This window comes from Ostrinia nubilalis, chromosome Z (genome assembly GCF_963855985.1).
Source record: "Ostrinia nubilalis chromosome Z, ilOstNubi1.1, whole genome shotgun sequence".
NCBI classification, from domain to species: Eukaryota; Metazoa; Arthropoda; class Insecta; order Lepidoptera; family Crambidae; genus Ostrinia; species Ostrinia nubilalis.
The window spans coordinates 8023472-8045664 of record NC_087119.1 but is presented as its reverse complement, the minus strand read 5'-3'; the positions used below and the strand labels follow the sequence as shown (position 1 = coordinate 8045664).

Here is a 22193-nt window from a genome sequence, read left to right as displayed (position 1 = left end):
GTCAAACCTTGTAAGAAATTCTGCATTCTGTAGAAATGTTGGCCAAAGTTAATGAAAGTAAAAATTATTTATTTTTGACTAATACATGGCACTTATGGACGTTAACATAAAAAAGGAGGACCTCGAATCGGTAAATGAAGCGATTCTATTGGTTCTTTACAAACATATCCCTCGCTACGCATCCTCGCACATCTCTGGTGGAAACGCAGCCTAAGGGCTCTTTAGAAAGATATATATTTTATTCTTTTTACTTTCACGTGTACTACTACCTGAGATCTGATAGTTTTACAAAACCACACCATGTATTTTTAATTCTGTGATTTTTTTTGTTTATTTTGTGTCGAATAAAGATTTTCTATTTCTACAGGGTGTTAGGTAAATGGGTATATGAGCCGACACTAGCCCATGTTAACATGGGCATATAAATGGTATGGTGAAGTCAGAAAATTGATATCATCATTTTAATTATTTAAATTTTCATACAAATCTGATTTTATAATTTTTTTTTGCATGAACATTTAAAAAATTAAAATGATGATATCATTTCTGACTTTACCATACCATTTATATCCATATGTTAACATAGGCTAGTGTCGGCTCATATACCCATTTACCTAACACCCTGTATAATAGTTTGTCTTACCGAAGAGCACCCTGCGGATGACGTCGCCGCTGCTGAGGTCGTAGGCGGTGAGGCCGCTCCGGTCGCCCATCACCAGCATCGTGTGCGTCAGCGGCAGCATGCGGCTCATGTAGTTGAGGCCCTGTAAACATTCAGCACATAGCCCGACGGATTAGCAAGCTGAAGTGGCAATGGGCAGGGCACATAGTACGCAGAACTGACGGCCGATGGAGCAGCAAGGTTCTGGAATGGAGGCCGCGTACCGGAAAACGCAGCGTGGGACGTCCATCTACAAGGTGGACCGACGACATCGTAAAGGTAGCAGGGAAGCGCTGGACGCAGGCCGCTACCAATCGATCAACGTGGAAAGCATTAGGAGAGGCCTATGTTCAGCAGTGGACGTCCTATGGCTGAAATGATGATGATGAATGATGAAACAGTCATGTGCAAGCACGTATACAGACTGGAATTTTGTAATGCCACCTGGAGGGAAAGTACTCTTAATACTGCAGATAGAAAATTTTACTCAAAGTAATCATTTACTTTTAAAAAGAAATAGAACTGCATTCAAAGATTTCCAAAAATTTGCTTGCCACATCCGGGATAGAACCGACTAAAATCTGTTAAAAAATACAGCCTGTATTTTTATTGCATCGTTTGTTAGAATTGTTAGGATACAATATCTCTCTAACAAACTTTATAAATCAAATGAAAGGAAAACCATAAAATCATAAGTTTTATGGTATGGTTGTTTAGAAATCAGAAATCTTTAAATGCAATTCTATTTCTTTTCAAAAATAAAGAAATGTTTTCTATCTACAGTATTAAGAGTACTTTCCCTCCAGATGGCGTTACAAAATTCCACCCTGTATGTATACTGTACTATCGGCCACAGTTCCATCTACCCATTTCCGGTCATGTCGTCTCGTTCTATCGCAATGACACTTGATGAGAGCGATAGAAACGGCAATGGGTAGAGGCTAGAACTGTGGCCGATAGTACTTTTATAGAACGTGAAAAACATTTATTTTAATACAACAAATAGTCAACTAAAACATTGCCGCGCATATTGGAATAGAATCTTTCCATAAAAATAAGTGGCTGATAATATAATTCATCTGTTTGATTTCTGTTAAGGCGATTAGAGTCCTCAATCCGCGCCAAATGGGCATTTTGTAAAGCCTACTCCTCTTTTACTGCTGGACAGAAATAGTTGAAAAAAATATATGTTATACAACAGTTCAAGGACTACATTTGTGACGTTTGAATTTTCGCTACGTCTCTTTGTTTTGGATTAAAAAAATAAATACGGGACATCGATTTTTTACTTAAATTCCCTACTCCTCCAAAACGGCTATGTTAATTTAAAAGATTTTTGCACGAATAGATTAGGAATTCTTTAATCTTTAAATGACACGTTGCGTTTTTCAATCGAACATTACTTTCATTCATAAATTTTACTTTTGATAAATTCCGAACGTTTTGCTGTTGAGGGGGCCTTCGCGGGGTGCGGGCGGCAGTCGGCCGCTGGCCTTCAGACGGGGAGGTTGTGTCACTCGCTGCAAACTGACATTAGCGATCAAAATGAATTTTTTCTTTGGCTGAGTTGCACCACCTGACGTGACCTAACTTTGACCGTAGCTTTGGCGATAACCGGTGTTTTTTGTATGGAGTTAGACAGACTTTTGACGCTTGTCAAAGTTGAAGTAAGATGGTGCAACCCGGCTTTTGTTCGACAATAGATTTTATGTCAGAATTGTTCATAGAGTACGTGCAGTCAGACGATACAATTGAATTATGACGCGCTCAGACGCTATTTTCTACCTGAATAGAATCTGTTAGTGTAAAAAAACTATAATTGACTCCAAAACAACTGCACTAGATAAATACAAGTAGAAAAATTATTACGTTATTTATTTACTAGGCCTTTGCAATCAGTATCCAAATTAGGAGCTAGTCAGAATCTGTAACTTAATCGATTTACGTGTAGAAAACAATTTATATTTTTAATACTTATTAGAATTAGATTTTCAATATGTTTCTTCGCGAAAATACTACAATGAAAAATAACACCTGTAACGCCCCTGGGTCTGCGGGTGTCTATGGGCGACGGTGGTTATTTACCAACAGGTGATCCGTTTGCTCGTTTGCCTCCTGTCACATTAAAAAAAATTAAGATAAAGTGGTATTGAATTGTTCTATGGAGCTTATTAAAAAATTTGAATACTGATTACAAAATTAGCCATTTTCGGAGTCGGTGGCAGCCTACCCTTTGGTGATTCGTTTTGGAGTTGGTTTTAATTTTTAGTGAAATTAATCTATTTCATGCCTTTAGTAGACTATAGGTACTCAGTAGACCTTGTTGTTGCCACTGAAGGTGCATAGGTACACAGTACATTGATACCATATTTTTCATGTTAAGTGCAAATAAACTTCCCTAAATTACCAAACCATGAAACGTACCTATATTATTAAAAAGTTTCGCAGATAAAAACTGAAATCCTCTTATAAGGTGATGAATTTTAGGAGCATGTCATGAAACCAAAATTATTAGCATACAAGAGCTTGAAAGATTTTTTTTTTTTATTATTATTTATGATGGGGAATTAACTGCGGCGTAGTAGCAGAGATCTTCCGTTTGTAGATCGTAATAATTTCGAAGAATAGGGATGTTTCGTGGATAAAGCAAGAAAGTAGCAAGAGTTTGAATTAGTCCGTCGGTGAACTTACAAAAAAAAAAACTCTAAATGTATTTTTCACTTTTTTAAACTTATGAAAATTTAAAAAGATGAAGCGCACCAAAGTTCAGAAGATGAGGCACATGACGTCAAGGCCTGCTTAAAAATGTGGCGATTTGTGTCGTCACACAGTAGTTTGATTTAAAAAATAGGTGGACATACGATCGAAAGTCATAATTTCACCGAAACAAAATTTTTTTTGGATAGCATTTTGAATGCTGATCAACATTTGTCATTATGCATTTTTCGATAAAACGAGCCTTTCATGCTTAAAAAAAATATGACAAGAAAATTTGTATGGAGAAAAATCATTTTTATTTTTTTTCTGGCTACTGTTGCAAACTGTAGCAGTCAAACCTTATGTAGTCGTAAGTACCTATGGTGGCGAATATTACTACATAAATACTTTTTGCGGGCACGCGCGGCCAAGCGAGTAATGAACATGCAAAATTTCAAATATTTTTATTTATGGATTATTGATTTTAATGCACTTAAAGGAATTATTAATAGAAAAATATACTTAGTCTAACTTACTACAGCCCCCTATTACCTCATTTCACGCCAAAACCTTTCAAACTAGAACCTAAGTTTGTAGGTACTAGGTAGCCTAAGTCGATTATTGACATTATAATATTCACTACTGGTCTACTGTTTATGGTGTACGGTAGATTAGGTAGATATCTACCCTTTACCTAGCTATATACCTACTTCTTGTCACTTATAGTACCGACAAACATGATTAAAAAAAGTCTTCAAGCAAGAACCCTTGACTTCAACGGTTATGAAAGATTTTTTTACTTTCTAGAGTAGTCCTGAATAGATCCTTAAATTATTTTGAATGTCATCTGGGGGCACGGTAGTGCCCCCGCCAAGTCGAGCGCGAAGCAAACACTGCAGTACCATCCTTTACTGGAACCATTTCGCCGCATTTTCAGGCCTCTATTTGAGAACCTCTGGATAAGACGCTAAACGCTAAACGGCCAAGTCACACAACATTAACTATAATAATAAAGAAATTGCAGTAAGGAACCATAGACTTGGCACGACTTTGTCTAGATTTCATTACTTTTTAGAGATAAACAAACAGCTCCATCGAGACTTGGCTAGTTTTTTACAGAATGTTTTTGGTGGGATAATCAATTACAGTAGGTAGCGGGATAGTTTCAATTTTGATAGAACTGTAATAATTTCCAGTTCTTCTGTTGAATAGTCTTATACTTTCGCAAAAATATTCTTTTTTTTGGCTTCTTTAAAGAGGTGTGAGTTCCTTTCCCTTTATCTTTTTAAAAAGATAACGTACATAACACCTTCATCAAGTAGGTCACCTTCTTTTCAAACATAAGGTTTGAAATATAACACCTTTATCCAATCATCAAACTGAGAAAAATCTGAAATCCGACATTAATCACCTTCTTCCATTCATGTCTTCAATTATTATCTTCGTTCGAAAAACAATCAAAAAAGATATTTTAGCCTATTTCACTTATCTTGAACAGAGTGTTCAAAATAATCAAAGTCACTCACGTACTTACTTTTTCCGAAAGAATCCAATAGGCAGTTATTCAGTACACCAAAATGTTATCACATTATCTGCACCATGTATCAGCAGTTTTTGTGTACGTTAGTTGGCATATAAAACTATAGGTAGATGTGAACATAATGGATCTGCAATACGGCTCGGAAACGTGACCTCTCAATATAGGCCTTATAAATAAGCTCAAAATTGCACAACGTGCTATGGAGAGGTTGTTCGATGTTTATTTACGAGATCGAATCAGAAATGAGGAGGAGATCCATAAACGAACTTAAGTCGCTGACATAGCCCAACGGATTAGCAAGCTAAAGTGGCATAATACGCAGAAGTAATGGCCGATGGGGCAGCAAGGTTCTGGAGGCCACGTACCGGAATGCGCAGCGTAGGACGTCCACCCACAAGGTGGACTGACGACCTCATAAAGGTAGCAGGAAGACCCTGGATGCAGGCCACCACCAAGCGGCCATTGTGAAAATCATTGGGGGATGCATATGTCCAGCAGTGGACGTCCTAAGGTTGAAATGATGATGGATGATGAATAATGTGTGGAAGAGGGTTACGGATATTCCCATTTATGATGGAATTATTCGACTAACTTGAATAAAGAGCCATAAAAATGTATTGATTACTATATGGGTTGAAACTCTTACTGAACCCACTACCTACTGTAATCGATTATGACAGTCAAAATGATTTAAGGGATCTATTCAGGACTACTCTAGAAAGTAAAAAAATCTTTCATAACCATTGAAGTCAAGGGTTCTTGCTTGAAGACTTTTTTTAATCATGTCTGTCGGTATTATAAGTGCCAAGAAGTAGGTACATAGCTAGGTAAAGGGTAGATATCTACCTAATCTTCCTTACACCATAACCAGTAGACCAGTAGTGAATATTTTATTGTCAATAATCGACTTAGGCTACCTAGTACCTACAAACGTAGGTTCTAGTTTGAAAGATTTTGGCGTGAAATGAGGTAATAGGGGGCTGTAGTAAGTTAGACTAAGTATATTTTTCTATTAATAATTACTTTAAGTGCATTAAAATCAATAATCCATAAATAAAAATATTTAAAATTTTGCATGTCCATTACTCGCTTGGCCGCGCGTGCCCGCAAAAAGTATTTATGTAGTAATATTTGCCACCATAGGTACTTACGACTACATAAGGTTTGACCGCTACAGTTTGCAACAGTAGCCAGAAAAAAAATATAAATGATTTTTCTCCATACAAATTTTCTTGTCATATTTTTTTTAAGCATGAAAGGCTCGTTTTATCGAAAAATGTATAATGGCAAATGTTGATCAGCATTCAAAATGCTATCCAAAACAATTTTTGTTTCGGTGAAATTATGACTTTCGATCCTATGTCCACCTATTTTTAAAATCAAACTACTGTGCGTCACGCGGAATTTCATCGCATCATATCTTCGTAATTACTTGTTTCGTTCGTTCGTTCGTTTCAGCCAAATGACGTCCACTGCTGGACAAAGGCCTCCTCTTGTTTAATTGACAAATAAAAATATCCTGTGTCCAATATTTTTTGATAATGTAAAATTGACGGACCAAAAGTCTTTTTTTAAGAAACTAGCCTATTCCTATGGCTACATTCCAGCTCCATCATCAGACCCTGCAGTTTACCTTAGAGAATTGAAGACTCGTGATTTTCAAAGTAGCGTACTTACATAACATTAGGTACTTGCTTATACAGGGTGTTCAATTATTTGTCCGTCAGACAGATAATTAGAAAACATTAGACTCATATTTTTTAATTTTTTCCATAATCGAATAATAACAGTATTATATTGAGTTGAAATGTCGCGTGACGTCACATTTAAGTAAAAATTCTACTCAAGCGTGGCGTATCGCGCCATTTCAACTCGATGTAGCACTGTTATTATTTAATTATGAAAGAAAATAAAAAATCTCATATTTTTTAATTATCTGTCTGACGGACAAATAATTGAAATTTTGTCATCTAGCCTAGTTGTCGTCAGGAAGTTGGTCTAGCTTGCCAGATTCCACCCGAACAAACATTTATGTAATTACCTACATACATCATAAATTGCAAGCAAATAAAAGCTTGTAATAAAGTCGGGTTTGTTCAAATTTCGAGAACGACTGAACCGACAAAAGCATTAGAAAATTTACGAAAAATAAAATAAAATTTTATCCCGTACAAAATGTTCATGGATTTTGTTATTTTTATTAAATACCTTTACGCCTGAGTTAAATGACACCGACATCAAGGTTCATCAATTTAAGTTTAAAATAATAGGCAGTAATGTATGAAGAAAGAGCTTCTATTCTGTATCTACCTATGCCCGTGTATTTTTGATCGGTGTCAAATCGGAGTTTTTGGTGCGGGGTACGCGGGTGTTGCTCGCGGCGTGAAGGTCAAACGCCCAAGGTCATTGAGGACTCTAATCGCCTTAAGCCGGATCTCCACTAGAGGCAGCCTGGGGTCAAGCGGCAACTCAAAGGCCGTTGCCTTAAACTTCACGTGCAGCGATTTTGCATACAATCAAATACACCCGCCATAAAGTTGATATACCTAGTGGAATAAAACAAAAAAGAACTGAGCGAGCGAGATGTCATTAACAGCAACACTGTGTGATAAAAAGAGTTGCGTGATACCATCACCGTCACGACAAACAGAACCGTTTTATTGCAACTATTTGACAGTTCACAGGCACGTAGTGGCACGCTGAAAATTTGAACTCTGATATATTTTCAGAATTCGTGAAATCGTGGATGTTTATGAGAAATAGTGCTTCAGAAATGTGGTAGACTGGTTCAGTGATTGATTTATGGTACAAAACAGTGAACTATCCTGACACTGACACACAAGTGTCATCCAAATTGGTTTCGTTTGACAGCTCGTGGTTGTTGCTATATTACGAAGGAATATTAACTTCATGGTAACGTCTACGAGCGCGACTTACGATGTGCACGGAGTTCAGCATGTGTCCCTGGAAGCGGTCCCAGATGCAGAGCCGCTCGTCCGCGCCCGCCGACACGACGTACGACGCAGTGTAGGCCAGTGACGTCACCGCGCCGTCGTGAGCTTGCATACTGTACAGGCATGCGCCTGCAACGAAACACACCTTCAATGCTTATGATACACTACTTTTTAAGGTTCCGTAGTTCTGACAAGGAACCCTTATAGTTTCGTTATGTCTCTCTGTCTGTCTGTCTGTCCAAGGTTTTGCTTGAAAACATTGGCACTAGAGAGCTGTGATTTTGTGGAGGTATGTATATTAAAGTCGGGGGACTTTGACATACCGAAAACCTTGGACCGTTATAGTTTTCCTTGAAAATTCATGAAAAGTAGTATTATTATGATTTTTTCCAGATTTATCAGTTTTTAGAGGAGGAGGGGTCCCCCTTAAGATACATCAGTTAGTTTAAGAATACGCCCGTATTCACAAACATTACTTTGAGGTGTCACAGTGCGCGTAGACGCACAGGGTGACACACGAACCAATCACAGAGCTCTATTCAACGCTTTGTTTCACTTAAGCAAGAATCGTTTGTGAATACGGACGATAGTCATTTAACTCATGTATTAAGTATAAAATTATTTAATAAAAATTCCTTAGAACAAGAAAGTGTCAAGTAAGATTGTCAAGACAAATAAATTTCATAATAGTGTCTCAGTGTCCAGTGTGCAGGTCCCAGACGAGGGCGTGGCACGGTCGATGAAGCAGCATAGCTCGCACACAGCCTAGCTAGCTACTCCTGTCTGTCGCTGTATTGCTAATGTAATATTAGTGCTGCGTACCGGTGTGCAGGTCCCAGACGCAGAGCAGGCCGTCCTGCGAGCCGCTGCCGGCGATGGTGGGCGTGGCGCGGTCGATGAAGCAGCATAGCTCGCACACAGCCTAGCTAGCTACTCCTGTCTGTCGCTGTATTGCTAATGTAATATTAGTGCTGCGTACCGGTGTGCAGGTCCCAGACGCAGAGCAGGCCGTCCTGCGAGCCGCTGCCGGCGATGGTGGGCGTGGCGCGGTCGATGAAGCAGCATAGCTCGCACACAGCCTAGCTAGCTACTCCTGTCTGTCGCTGTATTGCTAATGTAATATTAGTGCTGCGTACCGGTGTGCAGGTCCCAGACGCAGAGCAGGCCGTCCTGCGAGCCGCTGCCGGCGATGGTGGGCGTGGCGCGGTCGATGAAGCAGCATAGCTCGCACACAGCCTAGCTAGCTACTCCTGTCTGTCGCTGTATTGCTAATGTAATATTAGTGCTGCGTACCGGTGTGCAGGTCCCAGACGCAGAGCAGGCCGTCCTGCGAGCCGCTGCCGGCGATGGTGGGCGTGGCGCGGTCGATGAAGCAGCATAGCTCGCACACAGCCTAGCTAGCTACTCCTGTCTGTCGCTGTATTGCTAATGTAATATTAGTGCTGCGTACCGGTGTGCAGGTCCCAGACGCAGAGCAGGCCGTCCTGCGAGCCGCTGCCGGCGATGGTGGGCGTGGCGCGGTCGATGAAGCAGCATAGCTCGCACACAGCCTAGCTAGCTACTCCTGTCTGTCGCTGTATTGCTAATGTAATATTAGTGCTGCGTACCGGTGTGCAGGTCCCAGACGCAGAGCAGGCCGTCCTGCGAGCCGCTGCCGGCGATGGTGGGCGTGGCGCGGTCGATGAAGCAGCATAGCTCGCACACAGCCTAGCTAGCTACTCCTGTCTGTCGCTGTATTGCTAATGTAATATTAGTGCTGCGTACCGGTGTGCAGGTCCCAGACGCAGAGCAGGCCGTCCTGCGAGCCGCTGCCGGCGATGGTGGGCGTGGCGCGGTCGATGAAGCAGCATAGCTCGCACACAGCCTAGCTAGCTACTCCTGTCTGTCGCTGTATTGCTAATGTAATATTAGTGCTGCGTACCGGTGTGCAGGTCCCAGACGCAGAGCAGGCCGTCCTGCGAGCCGCTGCCGGCGATGGTGGGCGTGGCGCGGTCGATGAAGCAGCATAGCTCGCACACAGCCTGGCTACTCCTGTCTGTCGCTGTATTGCTAATGTAATATTAGTGCTGCGTACCGGTGTGCAGGTCCTAGACGCAGAGCAGGCCGTCCTGCGAGCCGCTGCCGGCGATTGTGGGCGTGGCGCGGTCGATGAAGCAGCATAGCTCGCACACAGCCTGGCTACTCCTGTCTGTCGCTGTATTGCTAATGTAATATTAGTGCTGCGTACCGGTGTGCAGGTCCTAGACGCAGAGCAGGCCGTCCTGCGAGCCGCTGCCGGCGATTGTGGGCGTGGCGCGGTCGATGAAGCAGCATAGCTCGCACACAGCCTGGCTACTCCTGTCTGTCGCTGTATTGCTAATGTAATATTAGTGCTGCGTACCGGTGTGCAGGTCCCAGACGCAGAGCAGGCCGTCCTGCGAGCCGCTGCCGGCGATCGTGGGCGTGGCGCGGTCGATGAAGCAGCTGGTGATGGGCCCGCAGTGCCCGTGCAGCGTGAACAGCGCGCTCAGGTCTGCGCTCGAGAACACCTGCACATCAACACATCTTAGGAGTTAAGTCGTTGGAATAGGAGCCATTTTCCCAACAAAAATGTAGTCTGATATGCTGTTGACTGTATTCTCATATAAGGACCTAGCTGATCACAATCATTATTTAAGGACAGTACCACAGAATAATAATAAGTACTACGTACAGAAGTTTTACTTCGCGAAGGTATTTAAAAAAATGTATGCTCAATGTCATTAACAATATGGTGTAATTTAGCCTGTCTCAAGAGTCAAGCACCATTTTGTTGAAAAACGTCAGTGATCGGCACTGCGCCGAAGCTATAGGGCTGACTTCGGTAAAATGATGGTGACGTGAGGTGCCAAACTGCGGAAAATGGCGGAGGAAATACATGATTTAGCATGAATTATCATGAAATATATTAACTACTTATTTACCTCTCAGTGTCTTGAGGCAACTTAAAAAAGTACATTCTGTGTTTTTATTGTTATTTAGGCAGTTAAATACTGCACAGTATTTAGTACACCATTTTCTTTATTTTCTTCCATTATACACAAGAATACGCGTGCGTGAGTCAATGTTCGCTCGTATGTGAGGCCTCGTCGAATAGTATCCTGTAGGTGGGCCATCGTGCGTGTTTTGTTTTCGATGTAAACTCGCGGAGATGAACAGGCCTGACAGTACACAGCACAATATCAATTTATATTCAAACAAAGCAATTTTTTTTTCCCTTAAATGTCATAAAACGAATGTCGTAAATGTCGCAAAAAAAAATATGCGAAATTAAGGCCTTCCCAACCCAGCTAGCCAACATAGGCTTTCCCTAATGATTTCCAGATTGGTCGGTTGGCAGCTGCCTGCATCCAGGGCCTCCCTGCTACCTTTATGAGGTTGTCGGTCCCACGCTGCGCTTGAAGGTGTAAGCACGGGACCTCTATTACAGCCCCATCCGCCGTCAGGTATATGTGCTATATGCCCTGCCCATTTCTACTTCGATATGCAAATCTATCGGTCTATATCAGCTCCACTCTCCATTTGCTTGTTGTGATTTAGAGAGGGTCGCGTGAAGATTAATGCCGCTTTCTGACTTGTCGGCGCGGTAGCGGCACGACGACACGACATCAGCACGCTCGGCATATGCGGTACCGAAAGTTTACCGAGCGCTACTTCAATGGAGCGTTCCTGATTGGCGCGGCACTGACCCAATATGCGTAATACGTATGACGAGCGTGCGTTTGGCGTGAGGCTTAGTGTGAGTTTACATCAAACGTATTCGATATTGACTGCGTAAAAAAATTACATTAAATGTTACTTATTGTGCAGCGCCCCTAGTGGATACTTTCAAGAACTAAAATCTTCATAGATTTTTTGACGCACTCGATATCGAATACGTTTGATGTAAACTCACACTACGCCCCCTGATATCGTTCCGCTGCCGCGCCGACAAGTCAGAAAGCGGTCTAAATTAGGGATGTTATAGATATTGTAGTTTCGGTTATGGATACGGTTGCGGATATAGGAATAATATTATACCGGTTACGGATATCTTTTTATTTCGGATATCCGAACGTTTCAGTTACGGTTACGGATATATGTGCTTTAGAATGCAATTTGCAATAGTTGTCTAACACGGTTCATTCATGGCCGCACACTTTACATCGAATAAAAAAGTAATAAAAAAATAAAAATTGATACTAGATGGCATTATAAAGGTAAATCAGGCCTTTACATTTTATAATGCTATACAAAAAACAATTTAAACTGCCTACATCCGAAACTTTTGAATCGCTTACGGTTACGGTTTCGGATATCCGAAAGTTTCGGTTGCGGTTACGGATATCCATAACATCCCTGGTCTAGATGCCAAATGCCAACTGTCCGTCGTTACCTTGAGCACGTGGTCCTGTCCGCCGGTGAGCACGCGGCCGCCTTCGGAGTGCATCTCGGTGATGGGCTGCTGGTGCGGCCTGCAGTGCGCCAGCCGCACGCACACCACCTCTGCGAACCAGTGGGATTCCAGATTTGACACCACCAATCCATCTATACTATTATTATCAATGCGAAACTAACTCTGTCTGTCTGTCTGTCCCGCTTTCACGACTAAACCACTGAACTGATTTTGATGAAAAGTCTGCCGGAAATTGGCGTCATTTTTTTCGCGCGGCCATCGACCAAACCTTGTTTTTTAGTTACAAAATAGTGTAATAAACCAAACTTACTATGACATGTATACCTCTAAACTCACTCTGAACTGAGTTACGAGTGTTAAAAGTTTGATGATTTTACATATTAAGTTTGCCTTTTGCGCGCAAGTTTTGTAAGAAATTGCAACAAAATAGTGACATTGTATGTGTAAACAAACAATACCATCCATTAAAGGCTCCAGACATCAGTATGGAGCAGAATCAGCGCAATAAAAAATTAGCGTAATATTTTTTTGCAATTTCTACACTCGCGAGCATTAGTATGGAATCACTTACATGAAGTTGTTTCCACGCGATCTTGTGTACTAACGAATTTTTTAGTAACAAAAAAAGTAGCACCATTTTAAAGATTAAACTTTTAACTTTAAATTGATACCAAATTCATTTAAATCACACCGGTATTTAAAAAGATATCCCGGCTGATGTGAAGAAGTAAGAAAAAAGACATGTACCAACTGTTTGATACGTCGCCAGTTGCGGCATATTTACCTCCTATAAAAGCACGTGTTTTCGGATTTTTGCGTTCACACGTTAATCCATACACATCTCAGCTTCTTTTGACACTTTACCTGGGATTCTACACCTACAGAAGCAACACAAATCGTTGCACTGTTGCAAGAAGGGCTCAGCCAGCGGGCTGTCGCACGTCAGCTCCACATAAGCCAGTCCTGGGTTTCGAAAGTTTTAAGACGCTTTTGGGAGACTGGTGGCTTTATCCCGAGACCAAGTTCTGAACAGCGCCGGTGCACATCGCAGAGCGATGACCGTTTTTTCATGTCAACCTGTCTATGAAATCGTCATTTGACTGGTATCGACGTCCAGCAAGAGCTCAGAAATGTTCGTAGGATAGCTGTTAGCGAGTGCACAGTTCGTCTAAGATATGGAGCAATAAAATTTTATTCCAAAAAGGCCTACCACAGGCTGGAAACTGACGGCAGGTCACCGACAAGCACGCTTTCAATTAGCTCGCACTCGGAAGGCGAGTAATGGAGGCGAGTTTTGTTCTCCGATGAATGCAGACTGTTTTTGCAGTGCAGCAGTCGAAGAGGTCGGGTCTATAGACGGCCTGGGGAGCGATTTGTGCAGTGCTGGTTCGTTAAAACATTGGCTTATGGGGGTGGCTTGCTCGACTTCCCATCGAGATGTGTAGGAGCAAATTGAAAGCGTGCTTATCGGTGACCTGCCGTCAGTTTCAAGCCTGTGGCAGGCCTTTTTGGAGTCAAATTCTATTGTTTATATCTTAGACGAACTGTCCACTTGCTAACAGCTATCCTACGAACATTTCTGAGCTCTTGTTGGACGTCGATACCAGTCAAATGACGATTTCGTAGAGAAGTTGAAATGAAAAAACGGTTTTCCCTCTGCGATGTGCACCGGCAATGTTAAGAACTTGGTCTCGGGATAAAGCCACCAGTCTCCTGAAAGCGTCTTAAAACTTTCGAAACCCAGGACTGGCTTATGTGGAGCTGATGTGCGACAGCCCGCTGGCTGAGCCCTTCTTGCAATAGTGCAACGATTTGTGCTGCTTCTGAAGGTGTAGAATCCCAGGTAAAGTGTCAAAAGAAGCGGAGATGTGTATGGATCAACGTGTGAAAGCAAAAATCTGAAAACACTTGCTTTTATGGGGGGTAAATAGGCCGCAACTCGCGACGTATCAAACAGTTGATACATGTCTTTTTCCTTACTTCTTCACATTAGGCGGGATATCTTTTTAAATACTGATGTGATTTAAATGAATTTGGTATCAATTTAAAGTTAAAAGTTTAATCTTTAAAATGGTGCTACTTTTTTTGTTACTAACAAATTGGTTAGTACACAAGATCGCGTGGAAACAACTTCATGTAAGTGATTCCATACTTTTGCTCGCAAGTGTAGTATGTAAAATCATCAAACTTCTAATGCTCGTAACTCAGTTCAGCAGACTGAGTTTAGAGGTATACATGACATAGTAAGTTTAGTTTATTACACTATTTTGTAATCAAAAAACAAAGTTTGGTCGATGGCCGCGCGAAAAAAAAAGACGCCGCCTTCCATACAAAATCTGGCATTGCCATTTGGCATAGAGATAGTTTGAGTCCCGGGAAAGGACATAGGATAGTTTTTATCCCGGTTTTTGAAACAAGGACGCGCGCGATAAAGTTTTTCTGTGACAGACAAAATTCCACGCGGGCGAAGCCGCGGGCGGAAAGCTAGTAGGGAATATGCAAGCCTCTTTATGTTCTCACATTTCAATCAAACAGTGCTTTTATTTAACAATAATTTCAAAGGGTCCCTAAGATATCTCAGAACGTCATTGGTCATGTTAGAACGACACACAGTCCCATACAAGTTACTATGGGCGGTATCACTGCGAGCACAAAGGCGGCTCGCAGTAGGATTCAGGAGCTCGCAGCCAGATACGCGATGACCGTGGACGAGCCGTACTCACTTGAAGGTTGGACACGTTACATGCAACGTTACGTGCTACATGGCAGGTGAGTACCCTGCCTAAGAATGTTAATCGGAGTTTAGTATTTTTATCTAAATATTACCTTCTCCGTCGGAGATGTCGGCACCGTAGGCGAAGCTCATGCGCGCGGGCGCTTGCTCCTCGGCGCACGCACGCAGCGACCCCGCCGAGCCCGTGCGTTTGTGCGCTGAAGGAACAACACAATATGTATTAAGATTAGAAAGAAAGATACATTTATTACAATGGACATCACACAAATACAGGCAATTACATAGACATGACAGTGGCACATAATAATGGAAGAAAAAAAAAATAGAAACGAGAGTAAACTGAGCAGTGCCACCCATTCACCAACAAGATGCCCACTGCAACGGGACCCCACTCAGTATATGCCGTGGCCCACGCTGACGAAGGCCACGGCGCTGGTTTTCAGTGTGTCCCATGCCGAGTGAGGGTCACGGACCATTGGTATAATAAATAAAATAGTAAGCTGCATAAAATTGTCTAGATAAACATTAGCATAGAGATTAGCTAGAGAAATTAGTGAGATGTCTTCGTAATTGACTATCAAATTAAATAAATAAGATGGCGTGTGTCGCATTAGGCGACGGATTACTCCGCGGTAGATACAACCAGCGATCGAGACAGGAGATTGCGACCGCTACCTAACTTAGTCTACGGGCACGAAACAGGCGACGGCCGAGCGATAGGCGGGGCGAGGCGATGAGAAATAGTATAGCGATGGCCCCGCTAAGCCGCCGCCTGTTTCGTGCGCGTCACCATAAGGTGTCATGTTTTAGTATCACCGCATACTCGCTTCGCCTTGCTGTCGCAATCGTTCGGCAACGTTTCGAAGTGATACTGGGCAACATCAGGCCGAAGGGGGCTCGGAGCGCAGGGAATGGCTGATTTCATAATATTGATTATATGAAAATAAAATATTTATTGGAGGCTTGTATACGACAAAAGATGCAAAACTGTCAACGGTTGCGCAGTTTCTGACAGATTGAAGCGCCAGTCAACGTGCGCGCCCGAGGCCGCGTTGTAGGCGTCGAGCCGCAGCAGCGTCAGCGAGCCCGCAGCGAGCCGCTCGCGTGTCCCTACAGAGCTACAAGTGGCTCACTGCGGCGGTGCGCGGTGCTGAAGCGCCAGTCGACGTGCGCGCCCGAGGCCGCGTTGTAGGCGTCGAGCCGCAGCAGCGTCAGCGAGCCCGCAGCGAGCCGCTCGCGTGTCCCTACAGAGCTACAAGTGGCTCACTGCGGCGGTGCGCGGTGCTGAAGCGCCAGTCGACGTGCGCGCCCGAGGCCGCGTTGTAGGCGTCGAGCCGCAGCAGCGTCAGCGCGCCCGCCAGCGACGCCGCCACCACGCGCCGCGCGCCCGCTAGCGCCCGTACGTGCGTCACGCCCGCCTGCCGTGCCGCGCCCCAATACACGCACTGAAAACAACAACATTATCATATGATTCATATCAGGTTTATAATAGTCCTACAAATATTGCAGTAAAAGTTCAAGCTTCTTGGAGAAAAGTAAAGCGTCCATATCATACAATGTTATTCGTACATACATTGTTCGCCTTAGTACCAACAGTGTCGAAAGATAAAATGGTACGACTTTGTGTGTAAGAAAAATAATGAAGAATGTTCACTAATTTTGTTTTTTAGCTTTCTGTATTCTCTGTTAAAAATTAGAAATACACATGAAAGAATTATTTCGATACGTCAATTAGTTTCCAAGATATTGAATTTTAAAAGTGCGGGCGGCGGCCGGCCCGCCATTTTATGCGCGTGACGTCATATTACAGTGACTGGCTCATATTTGTATGGACGGAATCTTGCAAGCTGAATTAAGACCCACTTCCAGGCAACCGATTAAGCTGAAATTTCGCAAACACATGTGATTTGGATGACCATGCAATATTATGATGACATGGAGCTGATCTGATGATGGAGCTGGAAGGTGGCCATAGGAACTCTATAATAAAACGACTTAAATGCATCGAGTTTGGGCTCGTTCGTTTTGTATTGATGAGTATTTTAATTCTATATAGTAATCAGGGTCTAATGATGGAGCTGGAAGGTAATCTATACTTATAATAAATCTGTAGAGAGGTCAATTCTGTACATGAAATATATTTTCAAAATAACTATCAGGGGGTGATTAGTGATCGATACTGATGCCAAAAATGCAATCAGTAAAATTTTTGTCTGTCTGTCTGTCTGTCCGTCTGTCTGTCTGTATGTTCCTTATAGAAACAAAAACTACTTGACGGATTTTAACGAAACTTGGTATAATTATTCTTCATACTCCTGGGCAGGTTATAGTATACTTAGGAATTCCCACGGGAACGGGAATTAGCGGGAAAATCCTTTTGTATGAAAAATCTTAACCGCTTAAGTTAGACGCTTGAAATTTGGCATGCAGGTACCTTAGTAAACGTAAAGCTTAGTTACAACAGGATATTGCAAAATTCCCACGGGAACGGGAGTTAGCGGGAAAAAACATTTGTATGAAAAAATCTAAACCGCGTAAGATAGATGAAGGGGGTAAAACGGGATCCACGCGTACGAAGTCGCGAGCGGCCGCTAGTTCGCAATAAAACGACACAATCGCATCAAGTTTGGGTTTGGTTCAATTTTAATTTCTGTGATGGGTCTGGGTGTTAATATCTATAATAAGTTTGTATTTACAAAAAAAAATGTATTTAAGTATGTTTATATCCGTTTTCTAGTGAGCGGACACTGTGAATGTACGTCACGCGGGGTCACGTGACCATCGGCGGGACTCAATATTTAAGCGAACTTTGAATGCCTATAAAATCATAACTACTGGGTATTTTTTAATAAAATAAAAACTAATGTATTTGTAAATGTAAAAGCTTAACTGTAACATAGGTTTCAAGTGATTTTGCATACCTAGTAACATTCTCAATTCCTGACAGACACTTCGAAGAGTTTATTTATTATGGAGTATGTTTTGTATTATAGTTTTTTTTTATGTGACAGGAGGCAAACGAGCAGACGGATCACCTGATGGTAAGTGATTACCGTCACCCAAAGACACCTGCAGTCCCAGGGGCGTTACAGGCCTTTAAGGTTCTCTTCTTGAAAGCTTGCAGGTCGTATCGGTCCAAAAACACCGCAAACGACAGTCCATTTAATGTGTTGTCCAGTTTGTAGTTGTCGCTTCACTTATTTGAGAAATTATAGGTAGAGTTATCAATAACTTACCATGAATTTCCCAGAGCTCGCCTCCCAAAACTCGATTCTGCCGTCTGCACACCCTAATATAATTAAATCATTGCAAAAGTCCATGCACCATACTGGAGATTCTGTTATAGGCGTCCCCTTTGGATTTGAGTTTGTCACAGCCTCCGTGTTCGTCACTTCACACTCTGTCCTAACGTTTTCAGCACCACTATTACACACAAACCTACTCTTATTCCTATTCCGTAAACTAGGCACGACACTATCGTTCGTCTGCGTAATGTAAATGTTATCGTCGCACATTTCACTGTCTTTCACTGCACTATTTAATGAGTCACGATGAATAATATTTATATTGCTAGTGTCCACGTTTTCTTTGGATTCGTAGCTACTATACAAATCGTCGTGTTGGTCGCTGCAGTAAAGATCTCTGGAACCAAGATGGGTATATTAAAATATGCATGCACTTGTTAGCTAACTACGACAATACAACCCAAAAACAAAAATGTTACAAAAGGGTTATATTTTTACTATTTGACACCATTTCCCAATAATTCAAAATCACATTTTTTTAAAAAGAATATTCTCGTTTTGATAGTTTTAAAAGTACGTCAATTGATTGGTGGTGTCAACACATCTATTGAGGTGAATGAAAGTGACCTGTAATTTTTGGCGAAGTCATATTTGGTGGTTTCCGCCACAGAAAGGTGCGGCGGCGAGTCGCGCGCCACGGGTCGGAACCGCAGCCCGCTCAGATGCGTGCTCAGACCTTTGCGGAGCCGTGGCATGCCCTGCAATATCAAAATCACATTAACTATGTTAAAGTTCTTGCAACTCACGAAAGTGAGTAAGCTTTACTTGTTTGTGTACGTGTACATGCACATAACGATAGTGTAATGTCTGCCAAAACTTTCGAAAAACGAACAGAGGGCTTAGTGTGAGTTTACATCAAACGACCTCACTAGGGAGCGCGTTAAAAAAATATTATAAAAATTTTAGTTTCTAAAAATAACATTTTTTACGCGCTCACACGACGTTTGATGTAAACTCACACTAAGCCCTCAGTAGCGAGCCACGCCACGCATGTGAAGCTCACTCGCCTTCGTGAATTGCAACAACTATACCTGTTTGCGCTTTACTCATAAAAAACTTACATAAATATGTAAATGGTCAAACACTTATTTACGCGGTTATTACAATAATGACAAATGCGAGCACAAACAATTTCAACACTTCTTTAACAATAAAATTAAATCTGTAAGAGGAAGTCCTTACATTATTTGTAGCTGTGTTTGAACAGCAGCGGAATTACATTTAGAATAGAAAAAACTACGTTTAAATATAGTGTATTTAACATACCTCATTTTGATCACGATTAGGGTCTGCAGTTGGCACAACTGGAAAGAGATACAAGATTTTAATGTATGTTCCTGTAACGTAAACATTGCATGTGTTATGTGCGTGACATGATAAAATTAATATTACCTTCTATAGCTTCGGGATAGTTGGTTTTCTTAGATTGGATTTTGCCACAAAGTTCATTTTGCAATTTGAAAAATCTGAAATAAAAGTCAATTATTGTCATATTGTTGAATTTGAGCAGCAGAATCATCTAGTAGAAATAATCTATACAATAAAAGCGAAAGGTCATTGACTGACCCACTCATTACGAATCTCACTACCACTACCATTACACTACTACACCATTTTGCATGAGGGTTCCTTTTAGAACGTGGTGCTCACTAAGACAGGATTTTGCAAAATTCAACCCTTTAGGGGTAAAACGGGATCCATGCGTACGAAATCGCGGGCTGCCGCTAGTTCACTAATAAAATAGAAACTAAAGCAGAGTAAACATAATGGACATGTGAAAAGGGCCTAAGGCAGTGTTCGACGAAATGGACCGGTTGTCAAGGAAATCTCAAGGACCCTCAAGGGGTGGCTTGTCCAGCAGTGGACCAGTGGCGGCGTAGCATGGGTTGGTGGTACCCGACCCACCCTCCTCATAAGTCCACCAAGTTGGGTATACATATAGCGAGGGGTTAATGCCCGTTTTCACCATCAATCCCTGATTTTTAAGTGACCCCTATGGTAACAAATAACAGGAATTTTGTTTACATAGGGGTCACTTAAAAATTAGGGATTGATGGTGAAAACGGGCATAATGGTGCCCCCCAGGATTTTTGGGTTACCGAATCGAGGACGAAAGATGTTAGTACTTAGTCCGTTTGTTTGTAACGAACCACTCACGCGCATCTGTCGATGTTGGTGGCGATCTCCCCGTTCTGCGAGTCCCACACCTTGATGTTGCCTTGCAGGCAGGAGCTGACCACCTTCTCGCCGTCCGTCACCAGGCATTCCACCTCCTGCACGTGGCCGGCCACCACTAGCGGCACCGCCTCCATTACCAACTGGAGGGAATAACAATTTGAGATATGTAGTAGGTACATATTAGGGATGTTATGGATATAGTTATAGTATATGTAGTTTCGGTTATGGATACGGTTACGGATATAGGAATAATATTATACCGTTTTCGGTTACGGTCACGGATATTTTTTTATTTCGGATATCCGAAAGTTTCGGTTACGGTTACGGATATCTGTGCTTTAGAATGCAATTTGCAATAGTTGTCCAACACGGTTCATTCATGGCCGCACACTTTACATCAAATAAAAAGTAACAAAAAAATAAAAATTTATACTAGATGGCATTATAAAGGTAAATTTATCAGGCTGTTATGCCTTTACATATAATGCTATACAAAAAATAATTTAAACTGCCTACATCCGAAACTATCCGAAACTTTTGAATCGGTTACGGTTACGATTTCGGATATTTTTTTATTTCGGATATCCGAAAGTTTCGGTTACGGTTACGGATATCCATAACATCCCTGGTACAGATCACAGAAACTAAATGGAGATGTGACAAGGGGGCGGGGCCGGTGTTGCAGCAATATGCCCAAAAACAGAACACATTGCACGTGACAGCAATGATGACAGCAGCGACGTCATAATGTAACCAGTTATGTAAACTGTTTACATTATGACGTCGCTGCTTGCGTAGTACTATTATTCGAAGGTTGAGTACTGATACCGCAGTGGATAATGAGCACATATTTTGATTACTTTGTGTGTGTGAATTTCTAATGCGACACTGAGTTTCGAACTCGGCGCATTAGTTGGCATCTCTCTATATCTCTATGGTAGTAGGCAAGAGCAGTCTTCAAATGTGAACGTTTTCGTTTCATTAAACGACGCGTGTCGTTGATATGCTTATTTTGAAATAAAGCCGCCGGGTTTGTTGTGTGCAGTCCTTACAACGACATTGTTAGTGGAATAATAGTCTCTGGAAATATCCAGCGAGTGTATTATTAAGAGGGACACGTCAAGTCATGAAGGCTTACATTCAGGGAATATCAACACATCAAGCTAAATATTGAGAATGTTTGTACTTGCAATAGATGCTACTCTTTAAGGGACACAATGTTTAATTGAAACCTATAACTACGCTTATTAAATTGCATCCTTTTGAAAAATTCTCATATAGTACTCAAGTATTCCAAAATTCTTTGCTGTTTAAAATATAAAAGCGTCTACAACTCGTAACTCGTTAGTGACGTTAGTTAACTTTGAGGCCCGGTTTTCACCAAGGCGGAGAAATATTTTGATCAACCAATCAGATGTCATTCACATTTAATGAAATTGACAATGTATGTAATCTGACTGGTTATTCAAGACATTTCTCCACTCCGCTCCGCTCTGCCTTGGAGGAAACGGGCCTGGGTGGTAAAAGTCACATCTTTTACCACACAGGTTAACAACTTTAAGAACTTTCGATATGCTTCACCTGGACAGCCGGTTGCTTGGCGAGAATCTTCCTGTTCTCGTCGTCTTCGTTCCACGACGCCCGCCATTCCGCGTAATGCCGGGAGCACACGCATCTAAACAGATGGAACATGTACGTATGTATCATAAC

General features: G+C 42.0%; 1 protein-coding gene across 1 annotated transcript in view; it reads right to left on the bottom strand.

The window, feature by feature from the left end:
• The window catches only part of LOC135086879 (sterol regulatory element-binding protein cleavage-activating protein), a 44545-nt gene that overhangs the window by 4898 nt on the left and 17454 nt on the right, over positions 1–22193 (bottom strand). Inside the window, exons 10-21 of the mRNA XM_063981711.1 lie at positions 22065–22158; positions 20463–20623; positions 19698–19771; positions 19572–19609; positions 18873–19003; positions 18237–18642; positions 16268–16445; positions 15093–15197; positions 12246–12355; positions 10233–10380; positions 7836–7981; positions 644–764 (exon numbers count right to left, since the gene is read on the bottom strand). Of these exons, the coding sequence (XP_063837781.1) occupies positions 644–764; positions 7836–7981; positions 10233–10380; positions 12246–12355; positions 15093–15197; positions 16268–16445; positions 18237–18642; positions 18873–19003; positions 19572–19609; positions 19698–19771; positions 20463–20623; positions 22065–22158 (1712 nt within the window). The remainder of the gene's footprint in view (positions 1–643; positions 765–7835; positions 7982–10232; positions 10381–12245; positions 12356–15092; positions 15198–16267; positions 16446–18236; positions 18643–18872; positions 19004–19571; positions 19610–19697; positions 19772–20462; positions 20624–22064; positions 22159–22193) is intronic.